The 18,521-nt window shown below is 54.5% G+C and overlaps 6 protein-coding genes across 6 annotated transcripts; 3 read left to right on the forward strand and 3 right to left on the reverse strand.

The window, feature by feature from the left end:
- Positions 1-582: 582 nt before the first annotated feature.
- On the reverse strand, positions 583-2,658 carry J7T54_005208 (uncharacterized protein; the record flags this gene model as incomplete). The annotated part of the gene is made up of 2 exons (XM_051508636.1): positions 583-1,630; positions 2,294-2,658. The coding sequence occupies 2 exons, from the start codon at positions 2,656-2,658 to the stop codon at positions 583-585; spliced, it is 1,413 nt and encodes a 470-aa protein (XP_051360250.1).
- A 1,929-nt stretch (positions 2,659-4,587) lies between these two features.
- Positions 4,588-6,124, reverse strand: J7T54_005209 (eukaryotic translation initiation factor 3 subunit 6-interacting protein; the record flags this gene model as incomplete). Its single annotated transcript, XM_051508637.1, has 3 exons — positions 4,588-4,671; positions 4,727-5,764; positions 5,825-6,124. 3 exons carry the CDS (start codon positions 6,122-6,124, stop codon positions 4,588-4,590), a joined length of 1,422 nt encoding a protein of 473 aa, XP_051360251.1.
- Positions 6,125-6,633: 509 nt separating this feature from the next.
- Positions 6,634-9,871, forward strand: J7T54_005210 (Ribosome assembly protein-like protein; the record flags this gene model as incomplete). The annotated part of the gene is made up of 2 exons (XM_051508638.1): positions 6,634-6,696; positions 6,743-9,871. 2 exons carry the CDS (start codon positions 6,634-6,636, stop codon positions 9,869-9,871), a joined length of 3,192 nt encoding a protein of 1,063 aa, XP_051360252.1.
- A 644-nt stretch (positions 9,872-10,515) lies between these two features.
- Positions 10,516-12,372, forward strand: J7T54_005211 (uncharacterized protein; the record flags this gene model as incomplete). Its single annotated transcript, XM_051508639.1, has 2 exons — positions 10,516-10,769; positions 10,965-12,372. 2 exons carry the CDS (start codon positions 10,516-10,518, stop codon positions 12,370-12,372), a joined length of 1,662 nt encoding a protein of 553 aa, XP_051360253.1.
- Positions 12,373-13,167: 795 nt separating this feature from the next.
- J7T54_005212 (Histone methylation DOT1) lies at positions 13,168-16,905 on the forward strand (the record flags this gene model as incomplete). Its single annotated transcript, XM_051508640.1, has 6 exons — positions 13,168-13,320; positions 13,372-13,764; positions 13,809-14,442; positions 14,494-14,708; positions 15,224-15,936; positions 15,984-16,905. 6 exons carry the CDS (start codon positions 13,168-13,170, stop codon positions 16,903-16,905), a joined length of 3,030 nt encoding a protein of 1,009 aa, XP_051360254.1.
- A 92-nt stretch (positions 16,906-16,997) lies between these two features.
- On the reverse strand, positions 16,998-17,635 carry J7T54_005213 (uncharacterized protein; the record flags this gene model as incomplete). The annotated part of the gene is made up of 2 exons (XM_051508642.1): positions 16,998-17,494; positions 17,551-17,635. 2 exons carry the CDS (start codon positions 17,633-17,635, stop codon positions 16,998-17,000), a joined length of 582 nt encoding a protein of 193 aa, XP_051360255.1.
- Between the last annotated feature and the right edge of the window lie 886 nt (positions 17,636-18,521).

The following is an 18,521-nucleotide window of genomic DNA, read 5'->3' on the forward strand; positions in this document are numbered from 1 at the left end:
TGGTGATGCTTGGCCACGTCGACCTCGGATGAATCTCCACATCTGGGTGGGCTTCTTCCGGATCTCTGGGCCGAAGACTTGTCCAAAGGAGCAGCACATTAGCCGGAAGGGACCACAGCAAGTTTGACAGGTTGTGTCAGTCTCTATGGAAGGAACAGCAGCATCGTCCGCGAAATCGGCCTTGCCTGCGGCGCCATCATCCGGGTCGTTTGGTGCGTCAGCAATCTGGGCATCCTGTGACGAGGGATTGGCCACAGCGGTCTGGGTCTCTTGCCCCGACGGCGGTCTGGAATTTTCCTCATTGGGATGATCCTCCTGGGAGGGATCGGCTCCTGGACGAGATGCCGGAGGATCGCTGACAGTGTTTGAGGATGGAGTCGGCGATGTTGGGGGCAGACCAGTGCCCTGACCTTTCGGAGAAGATGTGCAAGACTCGCCAGCAAGGCTTGGGAGGGCCTGTTGCCACTCGCTCAGACTCGACACGAATGCGCTTGTGTCAGTCCAAGCCCCCGTTATTGAATGGGACTCAATATGAAAACTGAATGGTTGCTTCTCGAACGTGACAGTGGTCGAACACAGCTTCTAAGATGCGTTCTTGCTGTCGCCTTCGTCATCCGAATCGGAATCAGAACCCAACTTGTGGTCTCGCAACGCCATGGCTTCGCCGACTTCCATCTTATGCAGCTCCCTCTTCTTTGCTTGATCCAAGGCCTGGTCGCCCGTCATGACTTCAAACTCGCCCTCGGCGTCGTCATCCTCCGAGTCACTACTTTCGCTGCCAGCACTGAGAGGCCCTGTGGAAACACTGGCCTCTGTCTGTGGCACTTCCGCCATGACCTGGAGCGTCGGAGCAGTAGGCGAAGGCGTGATTCGATTGTAGGTTGTAGATGCCAATGGTCTGATAGTAGGATCGAATGATGCGGGTAAGCCCAGGACTTTGGCGACTTGATGCGCTTCTTCGTCTGGCGAGATCTTGACCTCGAGGTCATACTGGCGACTTGCTTCACTGTCAGCCTCATGCTTGCCGTCGGTAGCCGACAGCATCCCCGCGTACGTCTGACGCGAGGCATCTGCAGCTCGTTTCTCCTTCTTCTTGATGCGTTTCTCCGTCGGGCGAACGACCACAACAGGTACTGGGGAGTATTGTAGACAGTACTTGGAGAAAGAATTGCGCGTGTTGACAAGCCCTTGCAGACCGCCAAGGGATCGGCCTCTGGTCCCGACCACAAGCATGGCAGGTTCGTGCATGTGGATAAGCTTCTGGAATGTGCCGTGCAACTTGCCCACGGCATACTCCAGAATGAAACTCAGGGCCTTGCCCGCGGTATTCTTGGCTCGGATGCTGTCCATGATTGACCTGGCCTCTTCTTGGTAGCTCTTATCTTGCGTTCGAATATCCTTCTCCATGACGCGCACACAGACAACTTCATCGCCGTCGTCCACAAGTTCGTCGAGCAGCCACTGGAGCGCATAGTCCGAATATGCATGCTCATCGACGCCCACCATGAACGTGCGCGACCTGCGCCCAGCGCGGTAGCCCTTGTGCCTGTCGTTGAGCGTCAGGCTCGGAGTATTGTTCTTGGTAGCTTCGCCGAGGGGAATGTTATCGAATGCGACTCGGTTCTGGAACCTGTTGCCGGGGGGGTTAGTTAACGCGACCATGCTGGGAGTATACGAAAGTGTAGAAGCAAGGCAATGAAGTATGTCCTGCGCAAAAAAATATTCGCAGATGCAGGCGCAGAATAGTGAAGGAAGAGGGAGGCCGTCGTGGCTGAGGCAGTCTGGGCCTGGTCTCGTGTCGTCGGTCCATCTGAATCCGGCCATAACTAATTTGGCGGGGTAAACCCGGGCGAGTGCCAGTGATGTCGGCTGCGGGGCCTTGTGATGTACGTATCGTAGCCTGCTTCTTTCTGCAAACAGTCGAACGAACAAGATTTGCTAGGCAACTCTGAACCCTTTGTCTTATGACCAGGTTCAATCGTTCGCAAGCAAGAGCATAGTCTTCCGTAGTCGCAAAGATCAGAAACTGGGGAGAGCCCACATGGCATGGAACGAGACTCGCCCTTGACATGCGATGCGACACTTTTGCAAGGCGGTGCATACTTGAGAAAAGGCATATCTCAGCCTGTGGCTCTCACTTGATAGCGCACATTGAGCCCGGTCGTGGTTCGTTGTGTTCGTTGTGTGGACGTCGTGGGCCTCGAGCTATACCAACGCCTCAGATCGCACACTCACGCGTCTGAGACATCACAGACACCTGGGAGGGGCAATGGACTTGACTGTTGTTACGTACCTTTCTGGTTTGGGCGAAGCATTGCGGAGACGACCTCTGTTCATGCGCTTCTCGCAGCCTTGCGGTAGATTCGGGTTTCTAGGGAGCTGAATAGTGACAGAAGACACAGACGAGTGCCTACTGAGGCCGGTGACCTTCTGTCCACCTTGGCTCTCCTGCGACATCGATGGGGCGGGCGTGGTATCAGACAAGGTGGATGTGTAGGAAGACTTGAACTCTGACGAATCGACGCTGTCGTCGGCCCTATGGCTTGCCGTTGAGCCGCCGGTCTCTTTCCGGAAATAGTCTCCGCTCGCGTTGACTGGGACGGCAGTCTTGGGGCTAATGTCGTGCCCGGGGCTCGTGGTGGGAGCTGAAGCTGCCATTTGGCAGGTTGAAAGTTGTGTCTTTTGGAAGGAAATCAATACGTTGCGTACTCGCGCGCACCTTGAAAGCTAAAGATGGGAGACGGTCTTGAGTTGAGTCTAGGGATTGTTCTGGAGTATGTGGGTTGTGATAGATGTTGTTGATCAATTGTCAGTTCAGCGGTGTTTGTAGGCACCGTGAAGAGATCGACTGAAGGCCAGCGGCAAGAGTGCTTGCCTGCCTTTTGTCAGAAAACAAACTTTTGGAATGCGTGGTCGAAAGCAGGTGAAAGTCCAACAGACAGCTACGAGCTTATCGCAACTGATAAGAGTCCTGGCTGGGATGGGATGGCGCAGCTGTACCTGTAGGTAAGTTGTCGATTGAGGGCAACCGTGAAGCAAGTGCCAGTGAGATAATTAGCCAGCAGCGTATGGCGTGGACCACGAGGCCGATAGTGCGAGGCGATTCGCTGTAAATTGGTCGTGGATGAACGAACAATGACTTCTGGACATCCGAAACTCGCGGTCTGTGTCACTGAATTGCTCGCACCGTCACACTTTATATGATATGTCACACCGATGACTCTGAGATGCCTAGCTCCAAAGTTTCTACCGTGGCCGGAAGGACGCGTAATTGTAGCCGCACCAGGTCGAGACCGTCGCCGGGATGTCGCGCCGTTGCTTGAGCTTCGTGAGCGCAAAAGAGGGGAAGGAAAGGAAGAAATGATGGAGCAAAGGGAACTCGATGGATGCTCAAGACTAGCACGGGGATCTTCCGCAAAGCCAAGCCTCTAACCAGACCCTTGACGCCATATCTTGCAGTCAGCGACTCAGCGGCTAATGCCCTCAGCCGATCCTAAGCAGCTGCGCTTGCTTGGCTGCCTCTTTCTTCAAGATCTGATCATCATGTTTCTAAAGTGTCACATGCCACACATGTCGCACAACGCCAAGCCATTAATGGCTGGCCATCAGCTAATTAGTAGTGGTTACTGCAGCTCTCCGCTGGTGGGCTTGTTACTACTCCTCGGATCGGTGCGGCAGATGTGGGCCCACAAGAGGGCGGAGTGCTTTAACCCTTCTTAAGCTTGATTTTTGAGTCTCCACGATGCCATGACATTGACACGTGAGATGCTGGCATGCTGCCGCTGTCGGTCCCTGTCGATTATAGGGCACGGCGTTTGGTTCTTCTGCCGACAGCCTGATAGAAATTCACAGTCAAAGAACTTGCTGCAGCCACCCCATTCCCTCCTGTTCATCAGACTATTGTAAAGAGAACAACCCTCTCGCTGCTGGTATGTACACATGCAGGGCTTATCGGCGAATTTCGGGTGCGAGTATCACCAGTGTCATGCATGTCTCATCTGCGCTATGTGGTATTCTGATAACTTCTATTAACTTGGTATCAGAGGTGCCCAATGACCAAAAGCTCTGCTACGTCGTGATTCGCGAATCATCCAACGACAAGATAAGGTCCTTGAGTCGAGCTAGAGGCCAAGCCATATACCATTTTCTATAATTGGAAGGCAAGAAAAATTGTTCTGGGATTTTTGTCATCTTGGTACCGCCGGAACAAGTACGTGGAGGAGTCCAAGACTCCAGAGCTACTCGCGCTACGAGCATGCTTGGCCTCCCCGGTACTGCAACAGCACTCTGACCATAGGTAAATGTTCATCGCGTCAATTGCATTGCATGCAGTTACACAAGCAATAAGGATTGGACCATGCGGTGATCAATTCTTCATTATCCATGCTACGAACATCAAATGGATGGGTCCCCTCCCCCCATTCTTTTCGTTCTCCATCGTTCAAAAGGGCCCAACGCCGTGACGCCAATGTCAATGCTGCCTACCAGTGGGCTTGCATACCGTTCCGAGCTTCTACCGCTCGAACAATGAAAACCTATCCGTCTATGTTCGCCGTCGCCCAGTGCTCGCTCTTACATACATACAATTTAGTTGTAGGTGCGCGAGAGGTTGCGCAGGTACCAGTCGACCAGCTTGCGTCCGACCTTGGCCTCGGAGATGTGGATGAGGTCCTGCGAATGTTAGTCAATATCCGAGTAGGGGGGAGGTGACACAAAGAAAACTCACATTCTGGAGAGCATAGTCGAGGTCGCTGACGTTGACAAGCTCGCCGTCAAGCAAGCTGTTGTCGTTCCACCTCAGCTGCTTGGTGCGCTGCTTGGTCACCAGCAGCCACGAACGCAGGTCATCGGGCGTCACCTCGAGAAAACCGGCCAGCTTGTTGAGGTCCATGGTGGTGTACAGCCTGAGGTACGACTTGATGGTGGGACTCCACATGTTGGTCTTGACCTCGTCCATGAAGACGGCAAGGTGGTGCTCGACGGGGTCCACGTTGGATTCGGGGTTGTCAAAGTCGGGGGGCACGGGCGAGATGAACTTGGGGCAGGCGGTGCGGAAGAGCTCCTCGAAAATGGGGAGCGACTCGGGCCCACCGCGCTGCAGCTTAAGCAGCTGGTCGCCGTACTTTTCGCGCAGAGCGCTGTGGATGGTGTCGTCGAGACGGGTGGGGTTGAAGGCGACGCAGATGGCGATGAGGGCGTACATCTGCTCGTTCTTCTTGGTGATCGAGTCGAATTGCGCGTTCTTCTGGAAGTTCTTGGTGCGCGACACGTAAATGAGGATGTGGCTGAACATGCGGATGGCGTCGGCGTAGCGGTGCATCATCATGTAGGAGAAGCCGACGTAGTAGTACGTGGTGAAGTGAGCGGCCATGACGCGCGCAAACATGGCCTTCTTGTTGAGCTCAATGTCGTCCAGCGTCTTGACAGCGAGGCTGAAGTCACCGAGCAGGGTGTGCACACGCAGCAGCCCAATGATGGAGAAGTATCCCAGCATGCGGTACAGGTTTTTGGAGCCATACTCGCCCGCCACCGCCATGGGGTCTTCGTTGCGCTTCATTGCGGCGAGCTGCTCGGTGATCTGCGAGCGCTGAATGAGCGAGTAGAGCACGTTCAGCACACTGTAGCAGCCCCACGTGTTGGGGTTCTCGCGCAGAATCTGGATCTCCTCCTCATTGTTGGCCTGTCGTGCGATGCGTGACCGGTAGGAGCAGAACGAATTGAACTGGTAGATAAACTCGTCAATCACATCCCAAGCCCAGTAGTACTAGAATCGTTAGTCTCCCGTTGCTCCCCCTCTCTGGACAATTGGCAGGCGGAAACGAACCGATGGGGGCTCGAGGTCGACGGGACCCTCGGAGTTGAGGATAAAGTGGAACAAGCTGCAGTAAGCATCGTAGCTCTGGAACTTGACCTCAAGAGGTGCCGAGTAATCGAGGGGCTGCGCAGCCTGCACGAGGCGCGCCTGGATATCGTCGGCCTGGTTGATAGAGTTGGTCTGGCTGAGCTCGTCGCCGTCCTCGTACTGAACGTGTTCCTTGTACTCCGCCACGAGAGCCTCCTCCTCAACATCGCTATCGTCGCCCATGGCGCGTGCCGGAGCTACACCATTCTGATAGGTCGCCATTGTCGGTGTCGTGTCCGGTCGCTCGATCGTCCTTCTCGTCGTCGCAGGCGAGGAGGTAGTGATCGAATTGTGGATTGAGGGGCACCGAAATTTTGCCTGGGCGGGGATGTCTGGCTTCGTCTGCTAATTTTCGTGAGCCGTTAGCTGGTTCCGTTAGGGCTTGCACATGGCGGGGTGAGCAAGTGTGGCGCACACGCGTTAGATGCATATGTAATGTGGCTGTGGGTGACGGTAATGGTGGTGTAGCCATAGTGAGTCACGAGAAGCGACAGGCATCATTTTTTCTGCACGTTGCGTGGCGCTGCCTTGATGGATTGCAACATGAAAGAGCTTGGAACCCGCGCAGATAATTTCAATTGAAGTCGAACTCGTTTCCTCTGTTCTGAGGCTATTACAAACCTTTGGAGCGTGTTCGTTCATCTTATCTCGTCGCCCAAAACTTCGTCATAGAGGGGCATTGGAGGGGCATTTATCGCAGAGCTTTGTCACTTAGGACAACATCCATCAAAATGCCCGTCGTTACGCCTGAAAAGTTGGCGAGCTTGCAAAAGCAGTCGCAGGATGTTAGAAATGTGAGTCTTGAACCTGAAATGAGCGTTGACCAAACTGACTTTGCAGATCTGTATCCTCGCACACGTTGACCATGGCAAAACTTCACTCACAGACGCTCTGTTGGCGACCAACGGGATTATCTCGCCGAAATTGGCGGGGAAGATTCGATATCTAGACTCAAGACCCGATGAGCAGACTCGTGGCATCACGATGGAGTCGTCGGCCATTTCGCTGTACTTCTCCATGCTCAGGCGATCAGCCCCCGAAGCATCCCCTGAGCAAAAGGAGTACCTCATCAACCTGATCGATTCGCCGGGCCATATCGACTTCAGCAGCGAAGTTTCAACTGCGTCAAGACTATGTGATGGCGCGGTGGTGCTGGTGGATGCTGTGGAAGGAGTGTGCAGCCAAACTGTCACTGTTCTCCGTCAAACATGGACAGAGAAACTGAAGCCGTTGCTGGTCATCAATAAAATGGACCGTCTTATCACGGAGCTCAAAATGACGCCCGGGGAGGCGTACATTCACCTCAGCAAACTGCTGGAACAGGTCAACGCAGTTTTGGGAAGCTTCTTTCAGGGTGAGCGTATGGAGGAAGACCTCAATTGGAGGTCGAGAATGGAGGCACGCATCAACGCCGCAGCGGCGGCGAAGGAGTCTGCAATCGCGGACCAGCTGGGCGACACCGGAGATATTGAGTGGGAAGAGCGCGATGATGAAGAGCTCTACTTTGCGCCAGAGCGGAACAACGTTATTTTCAGCAGCGCCGTCGACGGTTGGGCCTTTACGGTTCGGCAATTTGCCAGTCTATACGAGAAGAAGCTGGGTATCAAGCGCGGTGTCATGGAAAAGGTGCTTTGGGGCAACTTCTACCTCGATCCAAAAACGAAGAAGGTCCTGGGACCCAAGCACCTGAAAGGTCGCAACCTCAAACCCATGTTCGTTCAGCTGGTTCTAGAAACGATCTGGACGGCATACCAAGCAACATGTGGAGGAGACAACGGGAAAGGAGATTCAGAGTTGTTAGAAAAGGTCACAAAATCGCTGAATATCTCGATACCACCGCATATTATCAAGGCGCGCGATCCGCGGTTACTCATGACCACGGTATTCTCAAACTGGCTCCCTCTGTCGACAGCACTGTTGGTCTCCGTCGTTGAGAGCCTGCCGTCACCACCTAAAGCGCAAGCCGAAAGATTCCCAGAGTTGTTGGCGGATATTCCCGGCTCTGACGCGATCGATGCACAGATCAAGCATGCCATGGTGAGTTTCAAGACCGAACAGGACGCTCCTGTGGTTGCATACGTGAGCAAAATGGTGTCAGTACCGGAGAGCGAATTACCAAAGAACAAGAGACGACCGGGACAGATGACTGGCGAGGAAGCGAGAGACCTGGCAAGGAGGAAGCGAGCTGAGGCTGCCCGGGCGCAAGGAGAGAATGGAGACACAAGCGTGTCTGATCTCACAGAAGCGCTTGACAACGTCAACATTGACAATATTGTCCCCGAGCTGGAGGAGCAGAAACGAGATCCCGAGCATTTGATTGGATTTGCTAGAATTTATTCGGGCACCTTGTCAGTGGGTGACACACTGTACGTGGTACCGCCAAAGTGGTCACCAGCAAATCCGGATGCTGAGCCGCGGCCTCAGAAGGTCACTGTTACGGACCTGTATATGCTCATGGGGCGGAATCTTGAGGCACTCCAATCTGTTCCCGCAGGTGTTGTGTTCGGCATCGGTGGTCTTGAAGGCAAGATTCTCAAATCGGGCACACTCTGCAGCAAACTTGAGGGCGCCGTCAACCTGGCGGGTGTGAGTATGGCAGGGCAGCCGATTGTGCGCGTAGCCCTAGAGCCAGTCAATCCGCTAGATCTCGACAACATGATCGACGGACTCAAGCTTCTTGTGCAGAGCGACCCCTGCGCGGAGTACGAGCAGTTGAGCAGTGGAGAACACGTGCTGTTGACCGCTGGCGAGCTGCACCTTGAGCGATGCATCACAGATCTTCAGGAGAGGTTTGCACACTGCGAGATCCAGCGAGGCGCACCCATCATCCCTTATCGCGAGACAATTGTCCGCGCTGATGAGATGCGACCGGCGGCCAACAAGGAGCTGGGTCGAGGTGGTGTCATTGGAATCACAAGCTCAAAGCAAATCACAATCTCGATGCGAGTGAGGCCTTTGCCCGCCGGGGCCACGGAATTTCTGCTCAAGCACGGAGAAACTGTGAAGAGCCTGTACACAGATCATGATGCGGATGATGAGAGCAATGAGGGAGAGGAGGAAAAGATTGTGGCGGACACAGACGTGGCGACCGGCAGTGCCCTGTCTATGGAAGACTTCAAGAAGAAGTTGAAGGGGCTTCTGGAAGAGGGTAAGGGGCGTGAGGTATGGAAAGGTCAGACGGAACAGATCTCTGCCTTTGGACCACGGAGGACAGGCCCCAACCTACTCATCGACTCGACCAAGGATGGCCTGTTGACCAAGGCATTTTCGGATACGGAAACAAGAGCTGCGGCACCAGAAGCCGGCGAGGCGCTGAAGGCAGGCCACTTCTGTGACAAGATCAACTACGCTTTCCAACTCGCCATGGCACAGGGCCCTCTCTGTCACGAGCCTGTCCAAGGCGTCGCCGTCTTCATCGACGATGTTTCTCTGGCTCTGAACGAGGACTACTCGTCTGCCCGCGACAAAGTCGGGCGTCTCACTGGTGAGATCATCAAGACATTCCAAGCATCGCTCCGATCTGCCTTCCTCGATTGGTCTCCACGGCTGATGCTGGCCATGTACTCAGTCGAGATCCAGGCTTCCACTGAGGTGCTGGGACGCGTCTATGATGTACTCACCAGACGTCGGGGTCGTGTCGTAGCCGAGACCATGAAGGAGGGCACGCCATTCTTCACCATTCAAGCCCTGTTGCCTGTCGCTGAAAGTTTTGGTTTCGCGGACGAGATGCGGAAGCGGACCAGTGGCGCAGCGCAGCCCCAGCTCATCTTTGCTGGATTCGAGATCTTGGACGAGGATCCCTTCTGGGTGCCGTTCACTGAGGACGATTTGGAGGATCTTGGCGAGTTCGCGGACAAGGAGAACGTGGCCAAGCGATACATGGACAGCGTGCGGAGGAAGAAGGGTCTGCTGGTCGAGGGCAGGAATGTGGCCACCAATGCTGAAAAGCAGCAGAACATGAAACGATAGGCATTACATATAATCCGTTGCCATATTGCTGCAGCAATGCGAATAACTGCACCAGCAAATCGTTTTGTCAGAACTTACATGTAACTTGGGAGGCGCAGCCGGAATGCCTTGAACCAGCCGATTAGGACTACCCTAGAGTAATCCAGAGACGTGCTAAGTCGAGCACGATAATGACTCAGCATGTTGCGCCACCAAAGACAACGTCACACGTGACAATCCCTACGACTTCATTAACTCCAGTCACCTTCAATTGCGCACCGCCTTGAATCTGTCGCGTGCCTCTCACGCCTGATGAAATGTCGGCTGTCGAACCTGCGTCGGCCGCATCCAAGCCCACAATCCATAACCGCTCCAGCGCGCATCCAACGGCACTCGTAAACGATCCTGGTCGTACGAGGCAGTAGCCGTCATCGACATGTTGCAGAAGCATGGTCAAAGATCGATATTGAGAACAAAGATCGGGTTGTATAATCCAAGATGATTTATTCCGCGGCCCAAAGCCTCCGGCTATGGCAGGGGTATACCGGGGATCTGCCTGGTCTAGGAAGAATTGCATCTGCCCCCGTGAGGTCTATTCGTCAACTATGACATCTTACACTCTCGGTCAGAACAGGCATCAGAGCTGGTCACCCCACCACATCACAATGACCCGATATCCAAACGGCCACTTCGGAGAACCTGACAATAGGTCCAAGGTCCTAGTTCCCGTTGTGACAAAAGCAAGTGCCGGCTCTGGCAGTGGGGACTTTCAGATCGAACCAAGTGGGCATTCGTCTAGGGCCAATGCCTATGGCGTCCGCAAGACGACAGATCGGAATGGTGACGGCGAAGCTTTCTGTCGAAGTTCGGCAGCACTGAACGGCATGGCTGAGTCCTGGAGATGTTGGCCGCGCAATGTGTGCGTGGAGACTGGCACACATTCGAGGTAGCGGGCAATACGGATACGCCACTCTGCTGGCTCATGACCAGGTGGTGACGAACAAATCAGTCAACCCATGGGGCAGTGTGGTATCGATCCTAGCAGCGCTCGCCCTCTTATAAGAACCACGAGCTCACTAGCCTCTGGCCTTACTGCTCTCGTCTTACACTTCAGTCATATCATATTTGCAGCGCTCAGGATGTTGTCACAAGCCACCTTTCTGGCCCTGGTAGGCCACTCTCTCGCTGTGCCCTTCGTCTCCAGGCCGACGACAACCTTTGTTGCCCCTGCTACAGCAACCGCGCCGATTGTCTCTGTCGAAAACGTAACTTCACACGGGCCCTTCAGTGGCACACCAACAACGACAGGCGCACTATCTACTAATGCGCTGGCACCATCCATTGCACCTTTGGGTCCCGCACCCAATGCTCTCGATTACTCGGCGGACGGGCAACTCCACGCCCCTTTCCCAGCGCCGTACACACCAGCCGGTGGACGCGGCACGAACGGCACTGAGCCTGTCTACAAGCCGATGAGTGACTTTGACTACCAGTCCCTTGCTCTCGCCCTCTATCAGGAGTACATCGAGCTTGATCTTTTCCACTGGGGGTTAGCGACGTTTTCCGAGCAGGAGTTTAACAACAATGGTCTTACGGCTGAGGACCGCTACCTCTTGCAGTTCATGGCTGAGCAGGAGGTCGGCCATGCCACTGCTTTGACCAACATGCTTGGTGCCCAGGCCCCCGTCCAGTGCACCTACAACTACCCTGTCAGCAATTTACGCGAATATATTGACTTCAGCCAGAAGCTCACACGATGGGGTGAGTCTGGTGTGTACGGCTTCCTGAACCACCTAGACTCGGGCGCCGCTGGCCAGATTCTGTTGCAGAGCATCACTACCGAGGCGCGCCAGCAGATGATCTTCCGCCAGTTTGAAGGCCTCTTCCCCATGCCCGAGTGGTTTGAAATTGGTATCCCTCAGTCATGGGCCTGGACGTTGCTTGCGCCTTACATCTCATCGTGTCCCGCCAACCAGACTCGCCTTGTGTGGCAGAACTTCCCGTCCCTGGATATCTTGAACCAGCCGAACCCGGCCCGCATCAACGGCTCCGCCGTCTTCAACGAGACCACTGGGGGCTATGCCAACACCCTGAGCACAAGTGCTATCCAGAACGGCGAGTCGTGTCTCAATGCTACCGAACCTGGACTGGGTTGCAACCCATCTATCACCCAGAACCGAACCAACCCACTGAGCTATCCTGGACGTAAGGTCTTTCTGCAATGGGACGAGCCTGGTAAACCGATCGGACCCAACAATAGCTATGTCACAAACACCACCGCCGGCACCCCCAAGTTTGCCCTGTGGGTGAACCAGCTCAACGCAACCTACACGCCACTTTCCGACGTTGCGAACAACACTGCATACACCTTCCAGCCTAACACCTCAGTGTTTGACAGTGGGCCCATGATCAACGGAACTGTTTTCCTGGCTTTGACAGATCTCGACCTGTACGTCACGCCGTACAACTTGAGCATCGTCAATCCCCACGTCAATGCTTTGGCTATCTACCAGGCTGGTTAAAAGTTGCTGTTCTTGCGTGTTTTTAAAGAGATGGCGCACGGAGCTGGGTCAAAATTGGCGAGATGAGGAGTCCAGGTAATGAGCCAGTTGAGAAGGAGTCAATTTACGATGTTTAATGAGCATTCAATTCCACCAGATATTGGTGTGCTGTAGTTCAGCAGCCGTTCAATCGCGAAACAGCGGCCTTGTCCGTAATTCTGGCGAGCATTGATTTGCCCCTGATAAGGCAGGGGGTTGTGATTGATCCACCAGGTGGTTGAGTGACGATTTGTAATATTGCTGGCATACACCCAAGAATTGGGGACATGTGGAACCCTTGTGCTCTGCCACTGTATCCCATGAGCACAGGCTGACCGACTCTCGCACTTCTCGTATATTCAGTCGACCAGGATGTACGCGATTACTACGATCCTTAGTGGGGTGATAACGTCACTCATCCGAAGGAACATAAATAGCAGACAGGGTTTACTTGATGGAAGCATCTACAGTCTGCACCGTACAGCCAGTGGTTTATTGAAAATGCGATCTGCAACTCTACTGTGGTTTCTTGGTACCGCTCTGACGGTGCCTTCAAAGGCATGTGGCTTCTGCAAAGCCTATCCTGGGACAGAGGCCTGGCCCGCGAGGAAGGAATGGACGGTCTTGAACGACACAATATCGGGTCGTCTCATTCAGCCCGTGTTGCCTGGAGGCGTTTGTCATGAGAGCCAACCTAATTTCGACGAAGCAGAATGTCGCACCCGACAAAGCGAGTGGTCATCCTACGAGAGGCACAGCACGGACCCGGTGTCAGTGATGTACGACAACGCTGCCAACTGGACGTGTCTGCCAGATCCCACAAAGCCTTGCACAGACTGGGGTTATCCGGCCTATGTCATCAACGCAACGATGACAGAACATGTCAAGGCCGGTGTGGACTTTGGTGGGACCGTTTCCGAACCTAGAGACGTGAGCTGACCCTGAAAAGCGCGTGACAACAATATCCGTCTGGTGGTCAAGGCGAGCGGCCACGACTTTCTCGGCCGATCAGTTGCTCCCGGCTCACTCTCCATATGGATGCACCATTATGACAACGTCGAGTTCCACGCTGGCAGCTTCCAACTTGACGGGATGGAATCTTTGTTCAAGGGAGATTCCGTCTCTTGCGGTGGCGGCACCAGCATGTATAGCCTCTATAAGGAGACCGATAAGCACAAAACGACTGTGGTCGGGGGCGGTGCCAAAAGTGTAAGCGTCGGAGGCTATATCTTAGGTGGGGGCCACGGCATGCTCTCTCCCGACTATGGCCTGGCTGCCGATAACGTCATTGAGATGGAGGTCGTGACGCCCCTTGGGGATGTCCTCATTGCCAACAAGGGATCGAACAATGACCTGTACTGGGCGCTTCTGGGCGTAAGTGAACGTGGTAGCATGGCGGAACAGGCTGACCACTGTAGGGCGGCGGTTCGACCTTTGGCGTCGTGACTCGCTTCACGATCAAGGCTCATCCTACTCCTCAGCTGCAGTTCGTCACGTTCATTGCAGCTACCAGCCCGAGCAACCCCATGGCTGCCGACATTGTTACTTTCCTCGCAAGTCAGTTTCCTGGTCTCAACGATGCTGGCCTGCGCGGCTATGGCTTCCTGACCATGTCCGGTTTTGACATGGGCGTCGAAGGCGTCCCCAAAGAGTGGTCAGGCATTGCAGGCGCCTTCACGGTGGTCGATCGGTCGGCACAATACACCGAGAGTCTACTTACGAAGCTGAACAACACGCTCCTGGAAAGTTCCAACGGCACAGGTTCCGTGACTGTTCTGCCCATTCAAACGTATGATACCTTTATGGAGTACTTTGACGAGAGGTTCGATGCAGGCAACTGCGGCGTCACAACACTTTTGAAATCTCGCCTTCTAGATCGGAGGGCCTTGACCCACGATCTAGATGCGCTCAGGGCAGCGCTGATAGCAGCGACAAACGTCGCTGGTATGATCCATTTCTATCCTCTCGCCGGCAAGGCCGTCCACGAGGCTGCCAATGGTGGTCGTGACAACTCTGTCAACCCTGGGTGGCGCAGTGCCTACGTTCACGCATGTAAGTGCAGATGTACCCCGCCCCTCGATGAATTTGTGTTAAACCTTGCAGTGATCTCCACCAGTTTTCAGCCTTTCAACAGGACTGCCGAGAAGGATACCCAGGCTCTCCTGGAAGAGGCTTGGGAGCCCATGGTGCAGCTGACGCCTGGTATGGGATCGTATATCAACGAGGCCGCATATTTTGAGGACAATCCCGCCGAAACATTTTGGGGCGACAATTATGAACGTCTACTTCAGATCAAGCGCAAGGTTGACCCGATGGACGTCATGTGGTGCCCGTTTTGCGTTGGGCACGAGCACTGGGAGCAGCGGGGGGATGGGCAGCTTTGCAGAATCGCGGGCTCGAGCGGGTCGCTATTTCCTGGAGAAATGAGCTTTGATTTTATTACATAGCGCTCGGCGAGGTGGTGCTTGGAGGCGTATGTTGTCTGTCGAACAGTTACGGGTGGGTGGTGGAAATGTGGCACCTCACCATGCGTAGTGACCCTACCAGGTAGATGCAGTGAACCCCACAGTGACGCGGCGGCAGTGTATCTGCTGACATAAGCATTAGAAACTAGTCTAGCAAATTTATGGAATAGCGGGTCCAGTCTGTGCACGTTCCCGAAGCGCAGGATCGAAGGGTCCTGATCTCAGGGCTCAGGCTAGACCGTCTGACTCCTCTGAATCGCCTCACTCTTGTCTCTCCTTTGGACAACCCACCCGCCACGTTCTTTGTGATCCAGACGCCACACTCATTTCGCGACACGTGTGCATGACTGACCGAATTCTTAATCCAGCATCTTTCTTCGTTCTCGATTAGGTCAGGCCACGCACATCCCATCCAGGGTCCAATCTACAGCGCGTTCCGCACGCGATCAAGCTTTGGACTATCCCGACCCCTCCACGAGCCTCGAGCACCCCACTACCCAAGGCATAATCCCAAATCCCTGAACATGCCACTCTTCGGCAAGAGCAACAAGTTCAAGGCGAATCCTCCCAAGATACGAGTTGAGAAAGTCACTGTCAGCCGTTCCGCTTCGAAGCCCCCGGCTACCAGTGCTGTCAAGTCTGCGGTCCCCTCTTCCAACCGATCTCTCGGGTCCAACTCGGCCCGCGCATCACCCAAGCCAGCTTCGCTGCGACAAGAAAGCCATTCTCCTTACCCTTCTAGCTCCGATGAGCGCAAGCGCAAGCGTGCAGTGAAAACGCCGTCAGCGCGCGCAAGCCCCGCCGTAGTGGAACGCCCGGCCTTCGACAAGGACAGCGACGCTGAAGAGGACGATGGGTGGCTCACGCTAGAGACCAGGAAACGACAAAGAAAGGCGCGAGAGGAGGACTCGAGTCGTCAGTTAAAGAATGAGCGGTCGTTTGAGGATGGCTACGGCAAGCTTGAGTACATCCATGCCGTGGATGTTGCCTCACTCGAGTGCAAGTGCGTACCGGTCATGGGCGCTACAGAGGATGATGTCGCAATAGAACTGCAATATCCATGTTTGGGCCCACGCGAGAAGTGAGTATGTCAAGCTCCTTTGGTTGCGACAGAACTAACGAGCACAGGTTTCAACTGGTCTGGGCCAAAGACAAGATTGACGCGGTAGAGGCGAGCACGCGTATTGTGCAGCTGATAGCTGAGAACTACCTGAACGAAGCCGAAGCCGAGCCCTTTACGAACCAATCGGCCGGCCTCATACGGCGACTCGAGAAAGCCTCCAACCGCAATGTGCAAGACCTCAATGGCTTCAAGGCTGCGCTGGAAGAGTACAATCGAACTTTGCTAGATCTCGTAGAAGACGGCATTATCGCCAAAAACCTCGAGAACAGACACGAACTGCCTCGTCACCTCGTTGCTTTCATCCTCGACCAGATATACGACCGGACTGTGGCCCCCAGCGTCGAGCTGTTGTCAAAGTACGAGAACGGTACCGACTATGTCTATGGCGAGCTTCTGCACCCCTTCATTTCCAAGATCTTGGTCGACGACCTCAAGATGACGTCCAAGCAAGTCATGGTCGATTTAGGCTCGGGTGTTGGCAACGTGGTCCTGCAGGCCGCTTTGGAGATTGGATGCGAGAGCTTCGGGTGTGAAATGATGGAGAATGCCTGCAATATGGCCGAAGCGCAGCAGAAGGAGTTTGAGGCGCGCTGCGTGCTCTGGGGGATCCAGCCTGGCGCTGTGCGTCTCGAGCGAGGTGATTTCCGCAAGAACGCTGTCATCACCGATGCCCTGAAACGCGCCGACGTGGTGCTCGTCAACAACAAGGCGTTCACATCTCAACTCAACGATGACCTGGTCCGCATGTTCCTCGATCTGAAGTCAAGCTGCAAGATCGTATCGCTCAAGTCGTTCGTCGCAGACTCGAGCTACAACATCAACGACGTGGGCAGTACCATCCTCGACGCGGAAGAGAAGACGTATCCGGAAGGGTACGTCAGCTGGACGAATGCTGGTGGATCATACTACATTTCAACACGGAAATAGACTGTGCAAATAGGGATTAGCGAGTGAGTTGTCGGTATCGGGTAGGGATTTAGCGTACAGGATACCACATGAATTTGTTACATGGCCGTGGCTCATCGTGAAGTGCCCTCGTTAGCGAGGTTCATGGCGTCGGCTTCCTGGCCCATCCTCTTCATCCACCTGTCGATGAGCTCTTTGTTTTCCTGTTTGACTCTGGCCACTTCCTTGTCGGCCATGGCGAGCTGGAGGTTCAAAGCGACGATTTCGTCCTGGAAGCCCTCGTGATGTTGCCGTTTGGCATTAGCCTCATGCTGGAGATCGTTCAGGCGCGTGCGAAGCGAGTTTCTCTCATACTCTAGTTTCTTCAAAGCTGTTGCATCGGTCTTAGTCTTGATGCGCAGTTTCCCGAGTTCTTCCTCTGCCGTTCGCAAGCGGGCATCGCTCACGCCCTTGGCGCGCAACGCCTCTGCAAGTTCATATCGAACCTGCGCCGTCTCGGTATCATCTGGCGCTGGCGCCTTGCCCTTGGTCGCCTTTTTGCTGGGGATTTGCGATTCTAGGTCTACTTTCACGGCTTCCAACGCAGAGATGCGATCCGCCATCTGGGAGCCTGCCAAAGGGTCAGTCAGTTGTGCTGGACTTGGTGGGGCCGTTTGGAGGCGAGACAAGCTTGAACCAGCTCCATGTTGACCGGAGTCTTTAGCTCGACATCCTTGATGGAAGTGAGGTACTCGTCCCTCCAACTAGGCATTTTGAAGTGAAGGAGTAGGGCGGCATAGAAGCGATCGAGAGTGGAAGTGTATCAACGCTCTTGAGGAAGCCAGCCAGATGAGAGAGGGGACAAATAACACGCACATTCTGGAGGGGCAGTCACCAAGAAACGTGGGTGCCGCTAGGCTTGCTGGCGTGTCATCATCAGTGGGCACACAGGCCTAAACCTAGCCTCCAATTATCCGCGCCAGAAGCAAGGGACGCCCCAAACTCTCCGTATCAACTATCCAGTCGACACTTGGCTTCCCGATTTACCATCCCGCCATCCATTCTCTAAGTCTGTCATCGATTCCTTGTGCGTGACTCCTGCTCCGTCCATCATACTCAAGCTTGCCTTAGATGCGACAGTACAAACCAGCAGATGTTTGCTTACCCACACAAACGACTCTCATCTTCAGGGTATACTTAGAATGAGGCTTGTGGTGCACGGTTGGCAGCCATATGTGGGTATGAGGTAGGTGTACGGGCGGCGGGCCTGCCGAGGAGTGAGGCACGTCTGCGCTAACCATGTTGCCTGGCAGATGGCCCAGACCGATGGGCATGAGCGATTGTGCCACAGTACTGCGTACAGCTTTCGGCGTCGTACAACCTTGTGGATGTTACATGCCAGATCGTGACCTGTCTTCACGGTGACAGCGACACGTGCAAGCTCAGGGCCGTCTGCGATCCGTACGAGGGCGTCCTGCAGACTCGCAAACATGTTCAATCGTGTATCTCTCGCTACCTTGGCCTTCGGCCGGGCCTGGCTGTCTATGGCCTAAGAGAATTGCTCGCAAGAACCTCCCTTTATATGAGGATAACTGTCTTATTATTGTGAAGTCCGCAATTATTTAACGTCGCGGGGATCGCCTCATTATAAACCTGCG

This window comes from Emericellopsis cladophorae, assembly GCF_022114955.1.
Source record: "Emericellopsis cladophorae strain MUM 19.33 chromosome Unknown NODE_47_length_183754_cov_115_773156, whole genome shotgun sequence".
Classification (NCBI taxonomy): Eukaryota; Fungi; Ascomycota; class Sordariomycetes; order Hypocreales; family Bionectriaceae; genus Emericellopsis; species Emericellopsis cladophorae.